Here is a 22,083-nt window from a genome sequence, read left to right on the forward strand (position 1 = left end):
ATAGGAGGTCTGGATTGAGTTCCTGGCTTCTGGCTTTAGCCTACCCTAGTCCTGGTCATTTGTGCATTTGAGGATTGAATCAACAGGTGGGAAAAGACTCTTTTGTAAACATATTTTCATAATTAAAAAAAATTTTTTTACTTCCTATACCTGTAAATACTTTTTTAGAGCTCGTGGAACCATAGTCTTATAAGTTAAATATACTTGTTGCAGAGAGAGAGGAAAAAAAAAAATCCATGCAGTTCTTTTTATAACATATTTTTCCCAAGATCTCTGAAGACTTTTTAGCATGCAAGGACTTAAATTTCTTTTGCACAAAAATAAATTTACCTTTCATTTATTTCATTTATTTGAAAGGCAGATAGACATACACAGAGAGAACTCCCACCAATTCTCTGGTTGACTTTACAAACGCCCACAACAGTGGGGGAAGAGTCAGACCACAGTCAGAAGCCAGGAGCTTCAGAGGGTCTTGTGACAGGGATCCAAATGCCTGAGCCATTATCTACTGCTTCCCTGGTACACATAAACAGGAAGCTGAAATGAAGTGGGGTGGCGTGGAGGGCAGAACTCTGAAACCAAGCAGCTCAAGTGGCATGCTTTTAATGTTATTATTTTATTAAGGATTTCTTTATTCATGTGAAAGTCAGAAAAATAGATAGAGGGGGAAAGACAGATCTTCCATCCACTGATCCACACCCAGATGGCCACAGCAGTCAAAGCTGTGCTGCGCCAAAGCCAGGAAAACAGACACTTAAATTCAGGTCTCCACACGAGTAGTGGGAGCACCAGCACATGGGTCAAAGGAGCTGCAAAGGAAATAAAGTAGCTGCAACACAAACCAGCACTCAAAAGGGAAGCCAGTATTGCAGGTGATGACTTTACCTGCAATGCCACAATGCCAGTCCTATCTTATTTTTTTTTTCAATAACTGATTTTAACTTATTTTCATTTTATTTGAAAGGTAGACAGGTAGAGAGACATCTTTCATCACTGGTTCACTTCCTAAATGTCCACAACAGCTGGAAGCCCAGAACTCAGTTCAGGCTTCCCACATGGTTGGCAGAGGCTGCAGTCATCACCTGTTGCCTTTCAGTGTGTACATCAGCAGGAAGCTGGATTCGCTGCAGAGGAGCCAGGATTAGAATCAGATACTCTGATACGGATGCAGATACAAGCAAGTACTGACCTCATATTGTACCAAATGCCACTCTTTGTCCTAATTCTATGTTGCATAAATTTTTTGAAGCCCCTTTGTGCTTAAATTGGTGACTATTTTTAAAGATTTATTTATTTTTTATTGGAAAGGCAGTTTCAGAGAGGAGAGACAGAGAAAGATCTTTCATCTGCTGTTTCACCCCTCAAATGGCCGCAACAGCCAGAGCTGAGCTGACTGAAGCCAGGAGCCAGGAGCTTCTTCTGGGGCTCTCACGCAGGTACAGGATCCCAAGGCTTTGGACCATCCTCTACTGCTTTCCCAAACCACAAGCGGGTAACTGGCTAGCAAGCAGAGCATCTAGAACATGAACTGGCGCTCATATTGGATCCTAGCACATACAAGGGGAGGATTAGCCAATTGAGCCATCATACTGGCCTTCCTAAATTGGCCATTTTTTTAAAAAGCAAAACAAGTCAAATTAATTACAGAACAAAAATGTAACGCTGGAGCTAAGAATTTGTGATGTGTTACATTAAGAATGCTATGGATCTGATATATTACACTGAAGTTCACCAAAGGGACTGATAAAAAAAAATTATGAAGTCTCTCCTCTCTGTATATCTGACTTTGCAATAAAAAAAATAAGTCTTTAAAATAAATAAATAAATCTTTAAAAAAAACTAGAGTCAAATCCCAGTCTATATGAAATTATACCACATAATTCAAAAATTCAAAATAAAAAAAATATATATACATATAAAAATCAGGGCATGGCATGGTGGCCTAGCGGCTAAAGTCAGTCCTTCCCTTGAACGCGCCAGGATCCCATATGGGCGCCGGTTCTAATCCCGGCAGCTCCACTTCCCATCCAGCTCCCGGCTTGTGGCCTGGGAAAGCAGCTGAGGTTGGCCCAAAGCCCTGGGTCCCTGAACCCACATGGGAGACCAGGAAGAGGATCTGGGCTCCTGGCTCTGGATCGGCGCACACAGGTCATTGCTGTCATTTGGGGAGTGAATCACTGGACGGAAGATCTTCCTCTCTGTCTCTCCGCCTCTTTGTATATCCAACTTTGCAATAAAAATAAAATAAATCTTTAAAAATAAATAAATAAATAATCAGAGTTAAGACTACATCAGATGGGGGCCCAGTGTGATGGCTCAATTCACTAATCCTGTGCTGGGCCCAGCAAATTGGTTTTCTAAGTTCCTCTAAAGTTGCTTAGGTATTTTTCCACTGTTTATATATCATTGCAAATTCATGGATTTGAACATACTTAATGTATTTCAATCCAATGCTTATTATTTGATGCTGAATTTGCCCTCTGTTAGCCAGTTGAGATTCATTCCTCTTACTTTCTAGAAGTTCTTTTGAGAGACATCAATTTCAGATGACTGATTTCATTGCTTTCTGGACTGGCGAAACTGTAGTCTTTATTTGCTCTAGTCTCAGAGGCAGCTGGTTCTCCTAGGAATCTTGTTTCTATTTGTCTGGTGGAGGAATTCTTTCTCCAGGCAAGCATATGCATTTACTTCATTTCTCCTAGTACACCAGGGGGTGATATTTCTCATTACTTTATTATTTTTTTTTACTTAGCCATGAGTATGGCTTTCTTGGTTTACCTGTTCCCTCAACAAATATTCACTAAAAACTGTTGGCTACAAGGCAGTGTGGAGGAAGTACTGAAGAAACCAAGATAATTATAACCAGGTGTCTGTGTCTAAGAAGCTTTCAATTCAGAGAGAGAACAAGCCAGAAATAGCTACCATATACACAAAGGGGAGGAAACAGAATTACAAGTCTATAAGAAGGGCAAACCACTTGCGGAAATGGAAGGCAAGGGCATAGGAAGGTTTTATAAAAAGAATTCAAAAGTTGGAAGGAAAGGTAGAAAGAAGGGCACAAACCAATAATCATGAAAAGAAAAGGAAGTGAGAGTGCAAGGGCAGTGGAAGGAAACTGGAGACAGGCAGTAAAGGTTTGCATGTCAACGTCCTCCTGGTGTCAGAACCCACGCGAAGAACACTATCCATGATGAACCATGCAAATAGCTGTGTTTCTATTTCACAGATCAGCTGATTTAGGAAGAAAAGGTTGAATTAACTTGTTTGAGATCACACCTTGGATTAGTTATCAGTGCTAGGATTCAAAAGAAATCTGAAGGTCATCACCTCCATAACCAAATTGAATAGCTTAATTTATGAAGGAATAATGGGAAAAAAAGCAAAAAGGTTGAACCAAGTCTGTATTTTTGAGTACCTCAAATGTACAAGTAAGCTTTTCAGGCTTTATTCTAAAATATGGCTCACCTACTTAAGGCTTCTAAAAGCAGGAAAGATACAAATAGAGTTGTAATTTGAGAATATTCTAGAGGCAGTAGGTTGGCAAGGTATTGTGGGCAGAAGCAGTAGCAGGGAAAAGAGATATATATGGTCTAAGTGATACAATTGTTAGGGATAAGGAAGACACAGGATTCAGAAAAGATGCCATGAGCTAAGGTGCATGGCAGAATAACAGAGAAGTAAAAGAAACTGAGAAGTGAATAGAATGTTCTAGCTTGAAGGTGAAATTAAGTTATGTGCAATGTAATTATAAAGCAACAGCAAGACATTCAAAAGGAAACAACCAACAAGCACTGGGAATACAGATTCAAAGCCAGTAGGAACAGACACACAGCAGACAAGGTGAGTAGGTCAACTTGGGACTTGGAGACAAAGCAAAGCATGTAAGGTAGCTGCTGCTAGGAATCCGATCATGCAGGGTTATTAAGTTCAGTTGTATAACATAGAGGATCCACATCAAACAATGCTCCTTTTAGGACTAATGGCTGTATCCAGGCATTTGCAGTTTCACAAAGCACTACAGGTGATTATAGTATCCAGTCTGTGCTGAGAATTCACTTTTAAAATGAACAAAAGGCGACTGCTGTGCCACCAGAATGGTTCCCTTGGTTAATCTTGTAAAGCTGGCACATTCTGTGTGCAATCAGCTTGTGATTTCCTCTAGCAGCTGGAAAGTAGACGTTGGTTAGGTGAGCCTTTGATGGCCAATGTTAAGTTCCAAAAGAAAGACAGAGGAGCCTAGGCCTGAAGCTACAGAAAAAGAGGCCAATTTATGGCAAACAGACTGCTCAAAAGATAAGTACGGAACCTGATAGTAATAATACTAACCCTGGACCTGAGCTGAGCACTTTACATATGCTTTCAAGGTCCACACTGAACATGTTACTATGACCATTTCATAAGATGAGGAAATTAAAGCATAGACAAGCTAAGTGACCGCGGAGTAAAAAGGATAGTGAGTAATAAGACTAACAATTTTCAAGCCTCACATTAAGCCTCTAGTAATTACGAAGAAGACTGACAAAATCTTGGTTGACACACTGTGATAGAAAAAAAATTTTCCTTCTAAAACATTTTTTTAAATTAACAGGTAATACTTTTATATTTTTGTAGGGAAGTACAAAATTTCAACACACATATAAAGCATAAATTGGTCAAATCAGATAATTAATATTTCCACTTTCTTATCTTTTCTATGTTTGGAATGTACCAGCTCTTCTCTTCCACTTCACAGATGTATATATATTTTTGTGACTTATAACTAGTTTGCTGTGTTGTAGAACACTAGAACTTGCTATATTGATTTAAAAAAAAAAAAACTTCATTTATTTCAAAGGCAGAGCAATAGAGATTTTTTCCACTCACTTCTGATTCACTTTTGTTTATAGGGTTTGATATCTATAGGGTAGGTTATTCGTGCATGTGAGATCATCCACATTGCACATTGAAACATCAAAACTAGATTTTTTTGAAGAGCTTAAAGGAAACACTAACATTAACTGATATATTCAGTGGCTCCAGACTCATATCACTATATACATATACCTTTTTTTTTAAGAGTTATTTCTATTTTTATTACAAAGTCAGACATACAGAGAGGAGGAGAGACAGAGAGGAAGATCTTCTGTCCGATGATTCACTCCCCAAGTGACCGCTACGGCCAGTGCTGCGCCGATCCGAAGCCAGGGACCAGGAACCTCTTCCGGGTCTCTCACGCGGGTGCAGTGTCCCAGTGCATTGGGCCCTCCTCGACTGCTTTCCCAGGCCACAAGCAGGGAGTTGGATGGGAAGTGGAGCTGCCGGGATTAGAACCGGTGCCCATATGGGATCCCGGACATTCAAGGCGAGGACTTTAGCCACTAGGCCACGCCACCGCGCCCTAAACATACACTTTTAAAAAGTTCTGAGAGGGGTGCGTGCTTGGTCCATGATTAAGACATTGGTTAGAAGGGTTGTGTTGAGGGCTGATGCGATAGCTTGACTAATCCCCTACCTTGCAGTGACAGCACTCCTTATGGGTACTGATTTGTGTCCAGGCTGTTCCTCTTCCCATCCAGCTTATGGCCTGGGAAAGCAGGAGAGGATGGCCAAGTTGTTGGGACCCTGCACCTGCACGGAAGATCAGGAAGAGGCTCCTGGCTTTGGATTAGCTCAGTTCCAGCTCTTGTGGCCATTTGGGGAGTGAACCAGTGGATAGAAGATCTTCCTTTCTTTCTCTCTGTAAATCTGCCTTTCCTGTAAAACCATATATATTTTTTATTTATTTATTTATTTTTATGTCCTAGCTTTAGTCCCTGCTTCCTGATATTATAGACCCCTGAAAACGGCAGTGATAACTCAGGTAATTTAGATTCCTGCCACCCTTGTGGGAGACCTGGATTGAGTAACTGGCTCCCAGATTAGGTTTCAAACAGATGCAGGCATTTGGGGAATGAAATGTCTCTCTTTTCTGGCTCTCTGTTGCAGCCATTTTGGAAGTGAACCAGCAGATGGAAGACCTCTTTCTGTGTCTCTCCTCCCTCAGTAAAATATGCCTTTCAAATAAAAACACATAAATCTTTAAACAAAAGTCACTATATGGTACTGCTTTGCATATATTCACACTTTATATAACGTATTATACCATACATATCTTTCTTCAATTTGCATGAGATTTATCATTCTTTATATTTGAAACTTTAGCCCATATAGTTTTACAACGATATAATATTTTTGTTACTTTTCACTCTATTTTACTTACAAATTTTTAAAAAATCATTTGAAAAGCAGAGTTAGAGAAAATGGCCTCAATGACCAGGGCTGCGCTAGACTCAAACCAGGAGTGTAAAACTCCATCCAGGTCTCTCACATGGGTGGCAAAGGCCCAGGCACGTGGGCTCTATGATGCTACTCTCCCATGAGCACTGCCAGGGAGCTGGATCCTAAAGTGAAACAGTTAGGGCTGAAACCAGCACTCATATGGGATACTGGCATCACTATAGGCAATGGCTTAACTTGCTGCAGCATCACAGTGCCTGCTCCCTTAAAATGATCTTTTCCTCCTATTCAGAGTTTTTAATAGAGATAGCCACTGAATATGATTAAATGCTTTTTAGACTTCTACTGCTTATATAAAGTTACTGTTTAAAGTTATATAGATTTTTAGGCTTTGGATTATGCTGATATTTGCTGACACTGAGTCACCTTTGTATTCCTGGAATAAATTTGTTGTTTATTCTATGATTTTAACTTAATCAAAATTTTAATTACAACACTAGCAATTTATCATACTAAAATAGCTTAGTTTCTGTACTAAATCTTTAGCAAATTTGGCAGTAATAATATGTTAACTGTTTTAAAAGATTTTGAGAGTTTTCCCCACCTATATTTATGTTTGGAATAACATAACAATTTACTAGTTTTTATAAATGAGACCAAATGTAGTTTGGAATTCTGTTTCTGGTATCTTGACAGTGATGAATTTTTTAGTAACTTCTCAGGCTCTTTTAAGAAAATTGGTGTGTTTGGGCCCGGAGGCGTGGCCTAGCGGCTAAAGTCCTCGCCTTGAACACACAGGGATCCCATATGGACGCCAGTTCTAATCCCGGCAGTTCCACTTCCCATCCAGCTCCCCGCTTGTGGCCTGGGAAAGCAGTTGAGGACAGCCCAAAGCTTTGGGACCCTGCACCCGTACGGGAGACCTGGAAGAGGTTCCTGGTTCCCGGCTTCGGATCGGCGCAGCACCGGCCCGTTGCGGCTCACTTGGGGAGTGAATCATCGGATGGAAGATCTTCCTCTCTGTCTCTCCTCCTCTCTGTATATCTGACTCTGTAATAAAATAAATAAATCTTTATTAAAAAAAAAAAAAAAGAAAATTGGTGTGGGCATGGCATGATGGCTCAATTGGCTAATCCTCTCCTTGTCAGCAATAGATCCCATATGGATACTGGTTTGTGTCCCAGCTGCTCCACTTCCTCTCTAGTTCCCTGATTACGGCCTGGGAACGCACGGAAGGATGACCAAAGTCCTCAGCGGTCTGCACGCACATGGGAGATCTAAAAAATTCCTGGCTCCTGGCTTCAAATTGATTCAGCTCTGGCCATGTGGCTATTCAGGGATTGAACTAGCAGATATAAGATTTTTCTCTTAGTCTCTCCTTCTCTCTGTCAATCTACCTTTCCAATAAAAATAAAGAACTCTTTTAAAAATTGACTTAAGTTTTCCACATATTGGGATAATTTTGCTAGGAAAACATTAATATCACTTTTCTCCTTATTATTAGTAATCATAACATTCTCATAGAATTCTTTCAATACAGTATGTATTTGTGCTTACTCATGCTTCACCTAATGTATCTGCCAGTATTTTAAACTTAATACAGGGCATCATGATTTATGGATAACCTATCTTACTGTTTAAAAAGAATTAGCATTTCAATTGTTTTTAATTCCTGCTAGGGTGTTTGTTCGCTTCATTCATTTCTGCTTCTTATTTCTTCCAAGCCTTTTTTTTTCTTATTCTTGGTCTAATTTCTTCTGATAAGTGGCCTGTTCCTTTAGTATTTGTCTTTGGTTCTTGATAATGCAGGAATTTAGGATTACACACTTTATCTGACTAAGCGATTTACTGTATTGTGGTATAAAGTGTCCTTTCCAGGGCCCGGCACGGTGGCCTAGCAACTGAAGTCCTCGCCTTCAATGCGCTGGGATCCCATATGGGTGCCAGTTCTAATCCCAGTAGCTCCACTTTCCATCCAGCTCCCTGTTGGTGGCTTGATGACCCAAAACCTTGGGACCCTGCTCCCACATAGGAGACCTGGAGGAGGTTCCTGGCTCCTGGCTTCGGATTGGCGCAGCACCAGCCGCTGCGCTCACTTGGGGAGTGAATCATCAGACGGAAGCTGTTTCTCTCTGTCTCTCCTCCTCTCTGTATATCAGTGTCCCAATGCGTTGGGACACTGCACCCGTGTGGGAGACCTGGAAGAGGTTCCTGGTTCTCAACTTCGGATCCACGCAGCACTGGCCATTGCGGCTCACTTGGGGAGTGAATGATCGGATGGAAGATCTTCTTCTCTGTCTCTCCTCCTCTCTGTATATCTGACTTTGTAATAAAATAAATAAATCTTTTTAAAAAAATAAATAAATCTTTAAATAAATAAATAAATAAACTGTCTTTTCCAGAAGCAAGTGTTTGGCTTGGCTGTTAAGACATGTGCAAGCCACATCAAAGCACCTGAGTTCAATCCCTGGTTCTAGCTCTAGACTTCAGCTTCTAGATCAAATACTTGGTTCCAAGGTTTAGCCCTGCCCCAGCCCTGGCCATAGCAGGCATTTGAGGAATGACCCAGCTGATGAGAGCTCTCTCTCTCTGGTTCTCAAACAAATAAATCTTAAAAAAAAAAAAAAAAAAAAGCTTACTTTTTTATCCCCTTAGAAACCATCCAATTGATTACTTTTTTTTTTGCTTTTTTTGGTTGTTTTTATTTATTTTTGTTGGTTTCTTTTTATCCCATGATTATCCAGTAGTGTTGCCCAATTTCAACAATATTCTCCAAGAAGTATAAACAGTATTATTTAGCACATACTTTTTTTTTTTCTGGCATAAGCTTAAAAAGGTAATACTTAATTTGTGACACAGCTAGATCCCCAAAACAGTTCTTGGGTAATGTATGTCAACTTTTTAAAGCCAGTAAATTAAAAAAAAAAAATTCTAAGAACATAAATAATGAAGAAATTTTCTTAATTTTCTTAAAGTTAGCACAAAAGCCAAATTTTCAAAAGAAGCATGTAGGACTCCTACATTGCTATAATAATACAATATTAACAAAAACCAAGAGTTTCACAAATATCCTCTTAGTTTTCCATAGTACTTTCTTTCTAAAACAGTATCTCTCATAACTAGATGGGAAGGATGGAAAGGAATTTGCAAAGAGCTGCATTCTCTAATGGTTTCCTATGGCATAAGCTCATCTGGAAATCTGTAAACTATAAGAGTATATTAAATGCTCTGAGAAGTTCTACTTGCCAAGGTCAACCAAACATTTTTCACATGTATTTCATTACCTCACACTTCCATCAGTTAACACCTAATAATGCTTTTCAGGAAATGGAAGCTTAGAAGACAAATAGTCCTTGGAGAAAATGTCTCTTCTCTGTGGTTTGTTCAAAAGTGGTGCTTCATACACTGAGCTCAATTTGATGCTTGCTAAATGACTCAGTACCAGGGGAGGTGTGATATGGTAAGAGTCATTAAAGTAATGAGTATTCAATACTGCTATTCCCAGAATGGTTATACTTAAGTAGAATTCTCTTAGCATACTGTAGTCACTATTTTGCAACAGAAGTCAATGTTTCTCTTTTGTTTTACCATTGTAAATGGAAGTTCCTTAAGACTTCAGTTCTACTTAAATTCAAATACTAGAAATCTAATTTCTGAGGATATCAACAAAAACCAGAAAGAAAAAAACTATTACTGAATTAATAGTTAATGAGCACAGGCACTCACACACCCCCAGCAGTAAGTAATCATTATATCAACACCCTACCACTAACTCTACTGTGCAAAATGTCAATCTGCTAGCAATGTTATCACCAGACCATTGTATCTTCAGAGAAAAAAGGAAAAGCTTGCCAAACTATTCCACCCTCCATATCAAATGAGGATAATGGGATCACACACTTCCAGTTTCTAACATGAAGTTTTAAGATCCAACAACACAATTTTAGGATTATAAAATATATAATAAACTAAGTAGAGCCAGCAGTCTTCAGAATTACCAAGACCAAACAACATTTATTTAGCTAGAAATCTTTTAATTCCAAAAGCTGTGAAATAGGACATTTTGTTTTAAAACTTGTGGTAAGTTCTATGAGCTGCCTACCTCTACAACATTTCACTCTTCTTTCTTGTTAACAGAACTCTGATTTTGTTTGGTCAAACAATGCATGTAAGACTTGAAGGGACAAATCAAAACTGATCTGGATCAATGGCAGATGTGCCACAGCTTCTACCCAGCTGCAGGTTGCTATAGGTAATTATCTAACCCACCCACAGAGCCAGTGAGATAGAAGAAGAAATCTGTTTGGAAGACATCCAAAAGATTGCTCTATTAACGCAAAAAGAGCCAAACTAAAAAACAGTTTTGTCCCTACCTTATCTTTTGTGTCTGGAACACTAAAACAAGAAAATGGTACCTGGGGCCACAGTCAACACCTTTTGGCCATGTGGCAATAAGTAAACGCATGATAAAAATCACAACATTTCGGAACTCAAAATTTGCAGGGTTGAGTGTAGAAGTTGATTAAGATGTTTTTTTGAGAGTTGTATCCCACACTGGAGTGCCTGGCATTGAGGTCCCACCTCTGCTGCTGGTCAGGCTTCCTGTGAATGTACTCAGCAGGCAGCAGATAACAGCCTATGCACTGCCACCCATGTGGGAAACCTGGATCAAGTTCCTGGTTCCTGGCATTAGCCTGGCCCAGCCCCAGCTATTGCAGACATTTGTGGAGTATGCAGGGAATGGAAAAATCCATCTGTCTCTCTCTGCCTTCCAAATAAATAATAAGCAAAATTTTAGAAATAAAATTTTTAAAAAAGCAATAGAAGAAATAGAAAACTTTGTTTTTCATGGCATATAATGTTGAATTTAAACAGTTTTTATAAGTACATAAAACATTAACAGAATTTTAATAAAAATACAACTTTTAAAATAAATAATAAGAAAAATTGATCCATACCCGTACCTTTCCGTGTGTTCTCCGTCACATCTACCCCAAACTGAATAATGTCTCCAGAAAGAATTTCACATGGTGGACTTTCTTCGGAGCCTCGACTCAATCTCTGGCTATTTATAAAGGTACCATTACTACTTTTAGTGTCTTGGAGATAAAACTGCAACAGGGGAAAAAAAGAAGAAAGAATCTAGATTAATAATAATTTCAAGCCTATCTTAGTTTAAAGGAAAAAAGTACTTCCAACTTTGCAAGATACTCCAGGTGGATTTTTTTTCCCTTATCAATTCAAATGGCTTACTTTTGCTAAGGTTTTCTACCATCAAATATGAAATTAAAACCTTAAAACTGGGCTTGAGACTTCTCAAGTATTTGTATCTTAGTCACATTTTGGGGAGGTTCTAGCTAAATCCGCAGCTCCTAGATTTGGCCTGGCCCAGTCTCAACTATTGTGGGTATCTGGGGGAATGAAATGGCAATGGAGCAGCTGCTTGTCTGTCTTTCTGCCTCTCAAATGAAAACAAAGTAAGAAAAAAAAGTTCAAGAACTTCTTAAGATAATAAAATCCAGCCAACAAAATGGTGCAACCACTTTGCAAAGTAGCTTGTTAGGTGTTCAAACTATTATACATAAAATTAGCATATAACCCAGCAATTCTACTCCTAAGTATATATTCAAGAAAACTGAAAATATATATCCTCATAAAACTCATACACAAATGTACATTTTTTACAATAGCCAAAAAGTAGAAACAACTCAATGATAATGCACAGATGAACAAATGTGGAAATAACCACACAATGGATTATTACTTGGCAATAAAAAGTACCGAAGTAACGATATACACAATATGAACGAACCTTTAAAATACTTTTCTATGTAAAAAAAAGTCAGTCACACATACACACAACTTACATAAATTCATCTATATCAAACATCCAGAATAGGCAAATGCATAAAAGCAAAATGCACATTAGTGGTTTCAAGGGCTACAAGGTTGCTTTCCAGGGTGATAAAAATAATCTAAAATGAGTGGTAATGGTCACACAACTCTGAATAAAATAGAAACCATTTCTTTTGCCAGCACTATGATATAGGGGGTAAAGTTGCCACCTGCAGTACCCGCAACGCATAGGGGCACCAGCTTGTGTCCAGGCTGCACCACTATCAATCCAGTTCCCTGCTCAAGTATCTGGGAAAGCAGCAGAGGATACTCCAAGTGACTGGGCCCCCACACCCAAATGGGAGACCCAGAGGAAGCTCCTGGCTTCTGACTCTGGATCAGGCCAGCTCCAACCATTGCAGTCATTTGGGGAGTGAGCCATGGATGGAAGATCTTGCCATTTCTCTCTGCTTTCTCTCTGTGTCACTCTGCCTTTCAAATAAATGAAATAAAATCTGGAAAAACCGAAACAAATTAAAAACAAAAAAACATGCTGGGTATATATTTTAAGACAATTTTATAGGGCCTGGTGCTATTAATAGCCTAGTGGCTAAATCTTTGCCTTGCACACACCGGGATCCCAAATCGGCACTGGTTCGTGTCCTGGCTGCTCTACTTCCCATGCAGCAACCTGTGTGTAGTTTCAGAAAGCAGTAGAGGACCGCCCAAAATCTTGGGACCCTGAGCTAGTGTAGGAAACTCGGAACAATCTCTTGGCTCCTGACTTTGGATCATCATAGCTCCAGCCACTGCAGTCACTTGGCGAGTAAACCAGAACATGGGAGATCTTTATTTCTCATTCTCTCTGTAAATCTGCCTTGCCAATAAAGAAACATCTCTTTAAAAAAATATGAAGATTCCTGCATTTAAAAAGGAAGATCTTTCTCTGTCTCTCCTCTCTGTAAATCTGCCTTTCCAATAAAAATAAATCTTTAAAAAAATTATGGAATCGGGCCCGGCAGCTTGGCCTAGTGGCTAAAGTCCTTGCCTTGAATGTCCCAGGATCCCTTATGGGTGCCGGTTCTAATCCCGGCAGCTCCACTTCCCATCCAGCTCCCTGCTTGTGGCCTGGGAAAGCAGTCGAGGACGGCCCAGTGCTTTGGGACACTGCACCCGCGTGAGAGACCTGGAAGAGGTTCCTGGTTCCCGGCTTCGGATCGGCGCACAGCACCGGCAGTTGCACTCACTTGGGGAGTGAATGATTGGATGGAAGATCTTCCTCTCTGTCTCTCCTCCTCTCTGTATATCTGACTTTGTAATAAAATAAATAAATCTCAAAAAAAATTATGGAAAGAATCCTGCATAAAAAAATAAAGAATTTTAGGGGGCCCGGCACAGTGGCTTAGCGGCTAAAGTCCTTGCCTTGAATGCGCCAGGATCCCACATGGGCGCCAGTTCTAATCCCAGCGGCCCTGCTTCCCATCCAGTTCCCTGCTTGTGGCCTGGAAAAACAGTCGAGCACTGCCCAAAGTCTTGGGCTCCTGGACCCACATGGAGACCCAGAAGAGCTTCAGGTTTCGGAGTGGCTCAGCTCTGGCCATTGTGGCTGCTTGGGGAGTGAATCATTGGACGCAGGATTTCCTCTCTGCTCTCCTTCTGTCCATATAGATCTTACTTGATAATAAAAATAAATAAATATTAAAAAAGAATTTTATAGTAAGCTATCCTTTTTTTAAAAGCCAATTAGACACAAACCTTTCTTTCCAACTCACTTTGACTTTCTAGCTTTACTTCTAGGATGTCTTATTAAAGCAAACTATCTTTATTGTTCAGACAAGGGCAAATGGTTTTTTGTAATATCTACGATTAATATCTATCAATTAGCTAACACAATTTAAAATCAGGAATGACACATCTTGAATAAATTCTCTGTGATAAAGTGAACTTGAGATAGCAGGGAAAGGATAGCAGGGGGCATAGGAACACACTTATAGTTTACCAGTTCTAAAGGAAATTGAGAAGAACTAGGATCATATGCTTGACTTGCTAGAAAGAAAACAATCCAAAGGAAACCGTTCTAGTTTGCTGTTCACATCTTTCTATCCTCTCCAGCCATACTTAAGCCAGCAACATATTGCCCAGAATAGGTTTTAAATAGTCTTTCCCAAGAAAGAATGCAAAGAATACATCATACACTAAAATACACTTTACACCATTAGGTGCTCACAATCTTAACATTAAAACTATGACATCTAAATATGAGAAAAGTAAGACTAGGCATGTGAAATATTTTTCCAAAGGTCACAGAGCAAGGATTCAAGTAGAATTAAAAGGGCCATTTTCTCCCATTACTTCACGCTGACCTTTATGGTTCATTTATCTTCACTCCTCCCACAAGCTCTTCCAAATGAAACACAACAAAAGACTAAGCAATTTGTAGAAAATGTGAAATGACATTTAATTTCATTAATTCCAAGGTGACAATTTAAAAGTCACCAAGCTACCTATAAATGATTTATGATTTGCTTATATTCAAAACAGACCAACTGTTGCTTTGCCTGGCAATTTGTACATTTAATTACAGATTACGAATAAAGAAGATTGCATTAATATTTTTCAAATTTATTTAAAATTCAGAGGCCCTAACATTTCATACCAGAGGAATAAAAAAGAGCAATATTTTAAAGTAAAAGTACTAATCTTGTTTTTTTTTAAAAATACACATCTCTAAATTCTGATTTGGCTCACTTCAGTATGTGGGCCCAGCAAGTTGAAGAAGAGCATTATACTAGATTCACAGTGGTGGTTTTGAAACTTTTTTTGATCCATTAGTGGTTATTAAGTCAATTGAAGTAGATTGCCATCAGCATTTTCTTTTTTTAAACATAAAAGGGCTCAAAGTAAAGAGGACATGAAATAAGGCCATTATTGTTAGTAAAATGTTTGGTTTCCAAATATTTTAGAGTAAAATCAAAATCGTTACTTACCACTGCAACCCACAAAGCCTAATATGATCGATCTGGCTCTTCGCTCCGTCTCTGAACTCAATCATTCTCACTTTTTTCCACAGTCCTCGCTCTCAGTCACACTAACCTTCACTCATGCCTGTGACCTCTGTACTTGTGTATGGCTAGATTGCATTATATTTAGTTCCCTAAAGAAATATTTTCACTGATATGATATAACCTTTTGTCTTTGGCTTTTTCAAAGGCTGATATTGCAAATAATGGTTTTGTACCTGCTGTAAAATATTTGGCCATTATTCAGACTACAATGTATAGAAACTACTCTATTTACTGCCGGGTTAGGTTTCCAAAGTTATATAGATGTTGTAAGGAACTAGAAAGAGACTATGCTTACAGTTCCTGGATGTATTTCTAGAAAGTTGGCATATAGCTAATTCTAGCCACTTTCAAACCAGAAATACCCTGCTTTATGCTAACAAACCTTGTCAGATCTCTTCTTCATCCCTAAAAGAAATCAGTGGTAATAACATTAACAATCTTTCATGAGACCTAAGCATGTTGTTTTCCCAATAGCTTAAGGAGTGCCCTACTAGCTTCCATGTTTGCACTAACCACCAGACACTCACTTTGCTTTTTCCTGAATAAACTTTAAGTTACTAAAACCCAGGCACTGGTGGCAATTCTTTAATCGAAAGATTTGTCCCTATCCCATCACTCACTTTTCCTTGTATCTTGCTGATTAATTTTAATGACAAAAGCTTTCAAAAAGTTTCTTTTATAGATTAAGTATGCATACATTTAACTAGCACTTGGCAGAACTTTCAACTTTGCTACAACCAGTAATTACTTTTATTTCTACTGCAAGGATAAACTACACCTTTCTAATCCTTCCTATATTAATATCCAAATACCAAAATGTTAACAACATCCAATGTTCCAATATCCAAACACAAAAATGTTAACAACATTTGAGCTAAAGCTGGAGAACAAGGCACAAACATGGTAGACTTGTCAAATGTCAGAGACTTCAAACTACACATGCAGGGAAGTTTTAAATATGTGAATACAGAATGGATTCTGAGGCAGGTAACAGTGTAGATTTGTATTATATTTAAAGATTTATTTATCTGAAAGGCTAAGCAAGAGAAAGGAAGAAAGAAAAATCTTCTTCCATTTACTGATTCACTCCCCAGATGGCCCAACAGCCAAGGCCAGGCCAGGCAGAACCCAGAATTTCATCCAGGTCTCCCACGTAGGTGCAGAGGATCAAGAACTTGGGCCGTTCTCTCTTCTTGCTCAAGCACATCAGCAGGGAGCTAAATGGAAATTTGTGCAACCAGAACTTGAACCAGCACCCACATCAGATATTGACACTGCCAGCAACAGTTTAATTTACTGTGCCACAAGGACAGCCCCAACACTGATTTTTAAAATAACCTAAATCTAAATCTCAAATCAGAGTCAGTAAAATAACAAAACCAAAAGTTCACAAACCACATTCACAAAAAAAAGCAGAGGACTTTTTATTCATTTACACCTCAAATCACAATGAGTGAGGAAAACAACCAACAGCCACAAACCCTGCATGGACTCAGTGTGTGTGAGTATATACGGAATAGGTATGGAGCATTTGAGGACTTAAGGAGGACACTACACTAACTGCTAGGTATTCCAAACTAAACTAACTGCTAGGTATTAACTGCATAGTACAGAGGCCAGTTTGTGATGAGAAGCTGAAAATGGGAAATGTTTTTAGCTTACTCCAATCCTAGGTGAGTGTGAGGTATCTTCTAAAAAAGGCTCAAACAGCCTGTGGCATACAGATGCTAAACAATAATCTACCAAGCAAAGCCACCTTGCAGGTCCGGGCTCCACACTGTGCGCAAAGCTCCTAGAGGACACACAAATGACAGAGGACAAGCGAAAGGACATCCGGATCAAAGTGGAGAAACCCAAGGATCCTAATTCTAAACATTTCACACAAACAACAGAAGAGGGAGCTCTCGGAATTAGAAAAGGCGCCCTAAAACAACCTGTTTCCAAAGTCCAGAAAAACTAATTCCACATACAAAGAAATGAGCAACAGGTCAAGGTTCATCCCATGGTTATTTTATTTACTTATTTTTTAAAAAGAGAGAATGAGGAGCAAAATAATATTTTATAGAAAATGAAAGACAGACCTTGAGAACAGATTGAAATTATAACCTCCTAATTCAAACCAAGCTAATAGGCATTAGAAAAATAATTCAAAACACAGAAAAATCAATCTAAATAAAAATTACAAAACTCTAGAAAGGATGAAAAACTCAAAAAGATAAACAGAAATAAGGAGAAATCCATTTCAGAAATGAATACAAACCAAAAAGAATACAACAATGATTTTAATATAACAATGCCTTAAAAAGGGTAAAAGTGAGAAAATTCCTAGCTTTTTTTTTTAAAGATTTATTTATTTTTAGGATGGACAATGTTAGAGATAGAGACAGAGAGAAGACAGAGACATAGAGAGGTCTCTGCTGATTCATTCCCCACGTGGCCAGGGTTGAGCCAGGCAGAACCCAGGAGCTCCCACACAGCAGTAAAGGCCCATCCACTTGGGTCATTCTCCATTGCTCTCCCAGGATATCAGAAGGGAGCTGGATCAGGAATGGAGCAGCTGAGACTTGAATCCAGAGTCATAGTAGCAACTTAATATACTATGCCATGACATGGACCCTATGTGAAAATTTTTAAAAATCAAGGGAAAAAATAAAAACACGAGGTAGGTGAGGACAGATGTTTGGCACAGCAGCTAAGATAATGCCTGGAATACTTGCAACACATCAAAATTTAAGGGTTTAGCTCTGACTCTTCTGATTCCAGTTTCCCATTGCTACATACTTGGGAGGCAGTGAATGACAGTTCAAAATTTGGGCCACAACCATTTATATGGAAGACCAGCAAATGAAAGATCTCTCTGTCACTCACTCTCTCACTCTCTCTCTCTGCCATCTAAATTAAATAAAAAGAAGAGAAGCAGGAGGAAAGGAAGAAGAAAAGAGAAGAGAAAAAGGAAAAGGAAAAGGAAAAGGAAAGCAAAGCATGGAACTTCTTCCAGATCTTCCGCATGGGAAACAAGGGTCCAAACACTTAAGCCATCTTCCACTACATTTCCTAGGCCATTAGCAGGGAGCTAGATTGGGAGTGGAGCAGCCAGAGCATAAACCGGTGTCCATATGGGCTGCCAGCATTGCAGGTGGAAGTTTTACCACTCCATGCCACAATGCTGGTCCCGGAGCATGTCAATGCAAACTCTCCCACTAGGGCAAATCATTCAGGCTAGTGTTAACTTGGCACCCATCTCAAAGAGAGATGGCACATCCATTAGATCATATGCAGAGCAACTCTAAATGAAAAATTAAGAGGTCTAATTTAAGTACCCAAATCCTAACAGAATAGAAATTTAGTTCGGCATGATCAGTTGCTAAGGAGGCATGAGTGAGGGTGGTGATTGGAATGAAGAAGCAAGGAGAAAGAGGAAGTCTAAAAGGTACTGCTGTACATTTATACACAGTCAAGGCCCAGTTTCCAAGGACTATTAAAACAAAACAAAGGAACAAATGGAGGGTTTGAAGACCATGGCCCCATAAAGAGAACCTTGGGACTGGACTAAGAATTTGAGATTTCGTAAAACAAAGGCAGTTCTAAGGGATTTGATTTTAAAAAACTGTTTTAAGGAGATTATTGCAATAGCTCTAATAATTTAGCAGCTGTGTGTAGGATGAACTACAGTGGGAGTCACTAGAAATAGAGAGATCCATGACTTGCTCACTTAGCCATCAAGATTTTAGTTGTTTCTTAGATTATATAAACTTAATTTTTAATATGCATGGTCAATACAAAATCGCTTATATATAACCTTTCTGCCTTCCTGACTAGCAAAGCACCACATGTTTCAGAAGCAGGAGTTTTGTTTTGTTTTAATTATGTCATGGAAGAAAAAAGTAAGAAACTTGATTCACATTCCACAAGAAAATACGTTGAAATGCGGTGAAATGTCTTCACCAAAATGAAATTTCACTCATACACTGGAATGTATCTATCCACTCAAAGCCCTTACAAATGTTATCATTTTGCCAGGATTTTTTAATCTTGTGGGTCCAGCTCACAAGGCAAAAAGGAGAAGACCTGTCTGTAGCTCTCTCCATAGGAAATGATATTATGAAGGACATAAAATATAATCAGGGATAGTGAAGATCTTTCCTCATCCCTCAGGCTATCAAATAAAATTAAAATAAATTTTTAAAAATTAAAGATGCCAGAATTTCAAATTCCAATATTTAAAGTACACATTTATGCAAATGCCATGTATGTTACATAGCATATTAAGGACAGAAACACAGGGATATTGTAATATTTAAATACCCAAACATTTTGACTACACTAAATAGGCCATTATTTTCCTGACAAAATGGTAGTTTAAATGATCCTAAATTCAGTTGAAACAACAAAATAAATCTACTACTTTTTATTTTATAAACTTCACCCACAGAATAGCTATGTTTCCCACAAACAGAAATCATCGTGTTCATATTTGTGGGAAATATAGAACAAACATACTGTATTTAAATCATTACATATTATTTAATAATGCACATAACAGGCTTAAAATGAGGATAGTTGATATTGATCTGTACAACCACTAGGAGATAAGAGAGAAGGAAAAACTAAAAAAAAAAAAAGACAAAACATTAAAATACATTAAAGATTGGTATAATTTGCAAAACACAGGAATATAGATCTTACTTAGAAAAACTGCTCACACACACACACACACACAAATTTATCTCCGGCAAACAAATTCTGTGGAAATGTTAAAAGATGCAAACAGCATATTTGCTGAACAAATAACATTCACAGTTTTTAAAAATATTTTAAAGGATGTTGAAAATCATGATGACCTTTTCTATTATTATTATTATTATTTATTACTCAAGTTGGAATGTAATTTTATTATTATTTATTATTTTATTATTATTATTTTATTATTATGTAATTATTATTATAATGTAATTTTAATGTCTAAAACACATTATAGAGGGGTAGGTATTTAGCGTACAGGTTAAGATGCCTGCATCTTACACCGGATTACTTAGATTAAATTTCTAGCTCCTATCCTGACTGGCTTCCTGCAAATGAAGTTCCCAGGTCTAGCAAGCAATTGGATTTAGGCAATCCATGTGGGAGACCTGGATTGTGTACTGAGCTCTTGGTCCCTGCCCAGGCCCAGCACTGCAAGCATGTGTGTATGTGTGTATAGTATGGGAGGGAGGTGAATAAGGAGATGGGACGGCTGTTTCTCTGGCATTTACAGTGATTATTAATTCCTCAGATTTATTTCCTCAAGGGTTCGATAATTTAGACATCAGCAAGTTCTTTCAAAAAATGAGAATCCTGCCTTGAAAGTAAAAAGGAACTAAAGTTATTGAAAGCTCTAAGTGAATCAACAGAAATAATAACATTCTAATTTATGAAAAATCATTTTGACTAAGATGGAAAATGACTATTTGGATATGGAAAAGACACTATTTACAGGGTCGAGTACACCAAAGTGGCTTTCATTTCTCTGTTACAACACAATTCCCAAGATCCCTCGTGTTAGCCACAGCCTCTCAAGATGAGAAGGTAATGTTCCCTGGTAGGTACGAATTACTATTTCTTTTATATTTTTGAACAATATTTGGCAATAAAAAGCATCATGCAAATTTTATTTTTATTTACAGCTTAACATAGATAATATTTCTTTTTCTCCAAGAAAAAAAAACTTTTTCCCTAAATTTACAGTTTGAGAGAGAGAGGGACAGAGAGAGCAACAGAAAGCTCCCACCCAACTGGATGACTCTGCAAAAGCCTGCAAGAGCTGGGAGTGAAGCCAGGAACTCAACCTAGATTCCACATGGATGTCAAGGACCCAATTACTTGCTATCTCAGGGTCAGCATTAACAAGAAGATGGAATCTGGACATAGAGTTGGGACTAAAACCCATGCACTCCAACATGGAATACAGGTGTCCTAAAACCAAAATTGTTAACCCAAATGCCTGCCTTTCCCTAAGGATCTTTTAGAGGTCAAAGTGTTGGGATCCATATATAGGCATTGATTTGTGTCCCAGCTGCTCCAGTTTCCATCCTGCTCCCTGCTTGTGGGGTGGGAAAGCAGTAGAGGATGGTCCAAAGCCTTGGGACCCTAACCCTCAAGGAAGACTCTGGCCACTCAACTACTTAAGCAGTGCTTACCAATGGATAGAAGATCTTTTTCTGTCTCTCCTCTGTCAATCTGCCTTTGCAATAAATTTTTTTTTTTGAAAATTTAAAAATCTTTAGGGCCTGGCGCGGTGACCTAGTAGCTAAAGTCCTCACCTTGAACGTGCTAGGATCCCACATGGGCGCCAGTTCTAAACCTGGCAGTCCTGTTTTCCATCCAGCTCCCTGCTTATGGCCTGGGAAAGCAGTCAAGGACGGCCCAAAGCCTTGGGATTCTGCAGCCACGTGGGAGACCCAGAAGAGCTCCTGGCTCCTGACCTCAGACTGGCGCAGTACTGGCCGTTGTGATCACTTGGGGAGTGAATCAATGGATGAAAGATCTTCCTCTCTGTCTCTCTCTATATATATCTGACTTTGCAATAAAAATAAATAAATCATTAAAAAGAGAAAGTTGGTTTTTTTTAAAAACTGTTGATTCATTTAACGTATCTATAATCCAACATGGAAGTTTTAATCACAGCAAAACAAAAAAGAGTTAATTATTCAAATAGTCACAAGGATAACAAAAATAACTTCCAGTTTTCCGGTTTTGGGGTATTTACCACGAGCTTGGATAAACTTCACTGCATGCATTTTTTTACTTAATTGTTACAACAATCTCATATTTTATTTAAAAAGATTGATTTATCTGTTTGAAAGACAGTTACAGAGTGAGAGGGAAAGGCAGTGCACTTTCCAAATAGCCACACAGGCAGACAGGCCTGAGTCAGGTCAGAGCCAGAAGC

General features: G+C 38.6%; 1 protein-coding gene across 31 annotated transcripts in view; it reads right to left on the reverse strand.

Annotated features, from left to right (window-relative positions):
• SLMAP (sarcolemma associated protein) overlaps positions 1–22,083 on the reverse strand; it is a 124,979-nt gene that overhangs the window by 63,905 nt on the left and 38,991 nt on the right. For 20 of the 31 annotated variants that reach the window (XM_036497560.2, XM_012925959.2, XM_058679108.1 and 17 more), the window contains exon 2: positions 11,220–11,367. In XM_036497560.2, coding sequence (XP_036353453.2) covers positions 11,220–11,367 — 148 coding nt within the window. Of the gene's footprint in view, positions 1–11,213; positions 11,368–22,083 lie in introns of all 31 variants that reach the window. The other 11 variants (XM_058679107.1, XM_058679099.1, XM_058679101.1 and 8 more) reach the window with 1 other exon arrangement.

This window comes from Ochotona princeps, chromosome 21, assembly GCF_030435755.1.
Source record: "Ochotona princeps isolate mOchPri1 chromosome 21, mOchPri1.hap1, whole genome shotgun sequence".
In the NCBI taxonomy this organism is placed as follows: domain Eukaryota; kingdom Metazoa; phylum Chordata; class Mammalia; order Lagomorpha; family Ochotonidae; genus Ochotona; species Ochotona princeps.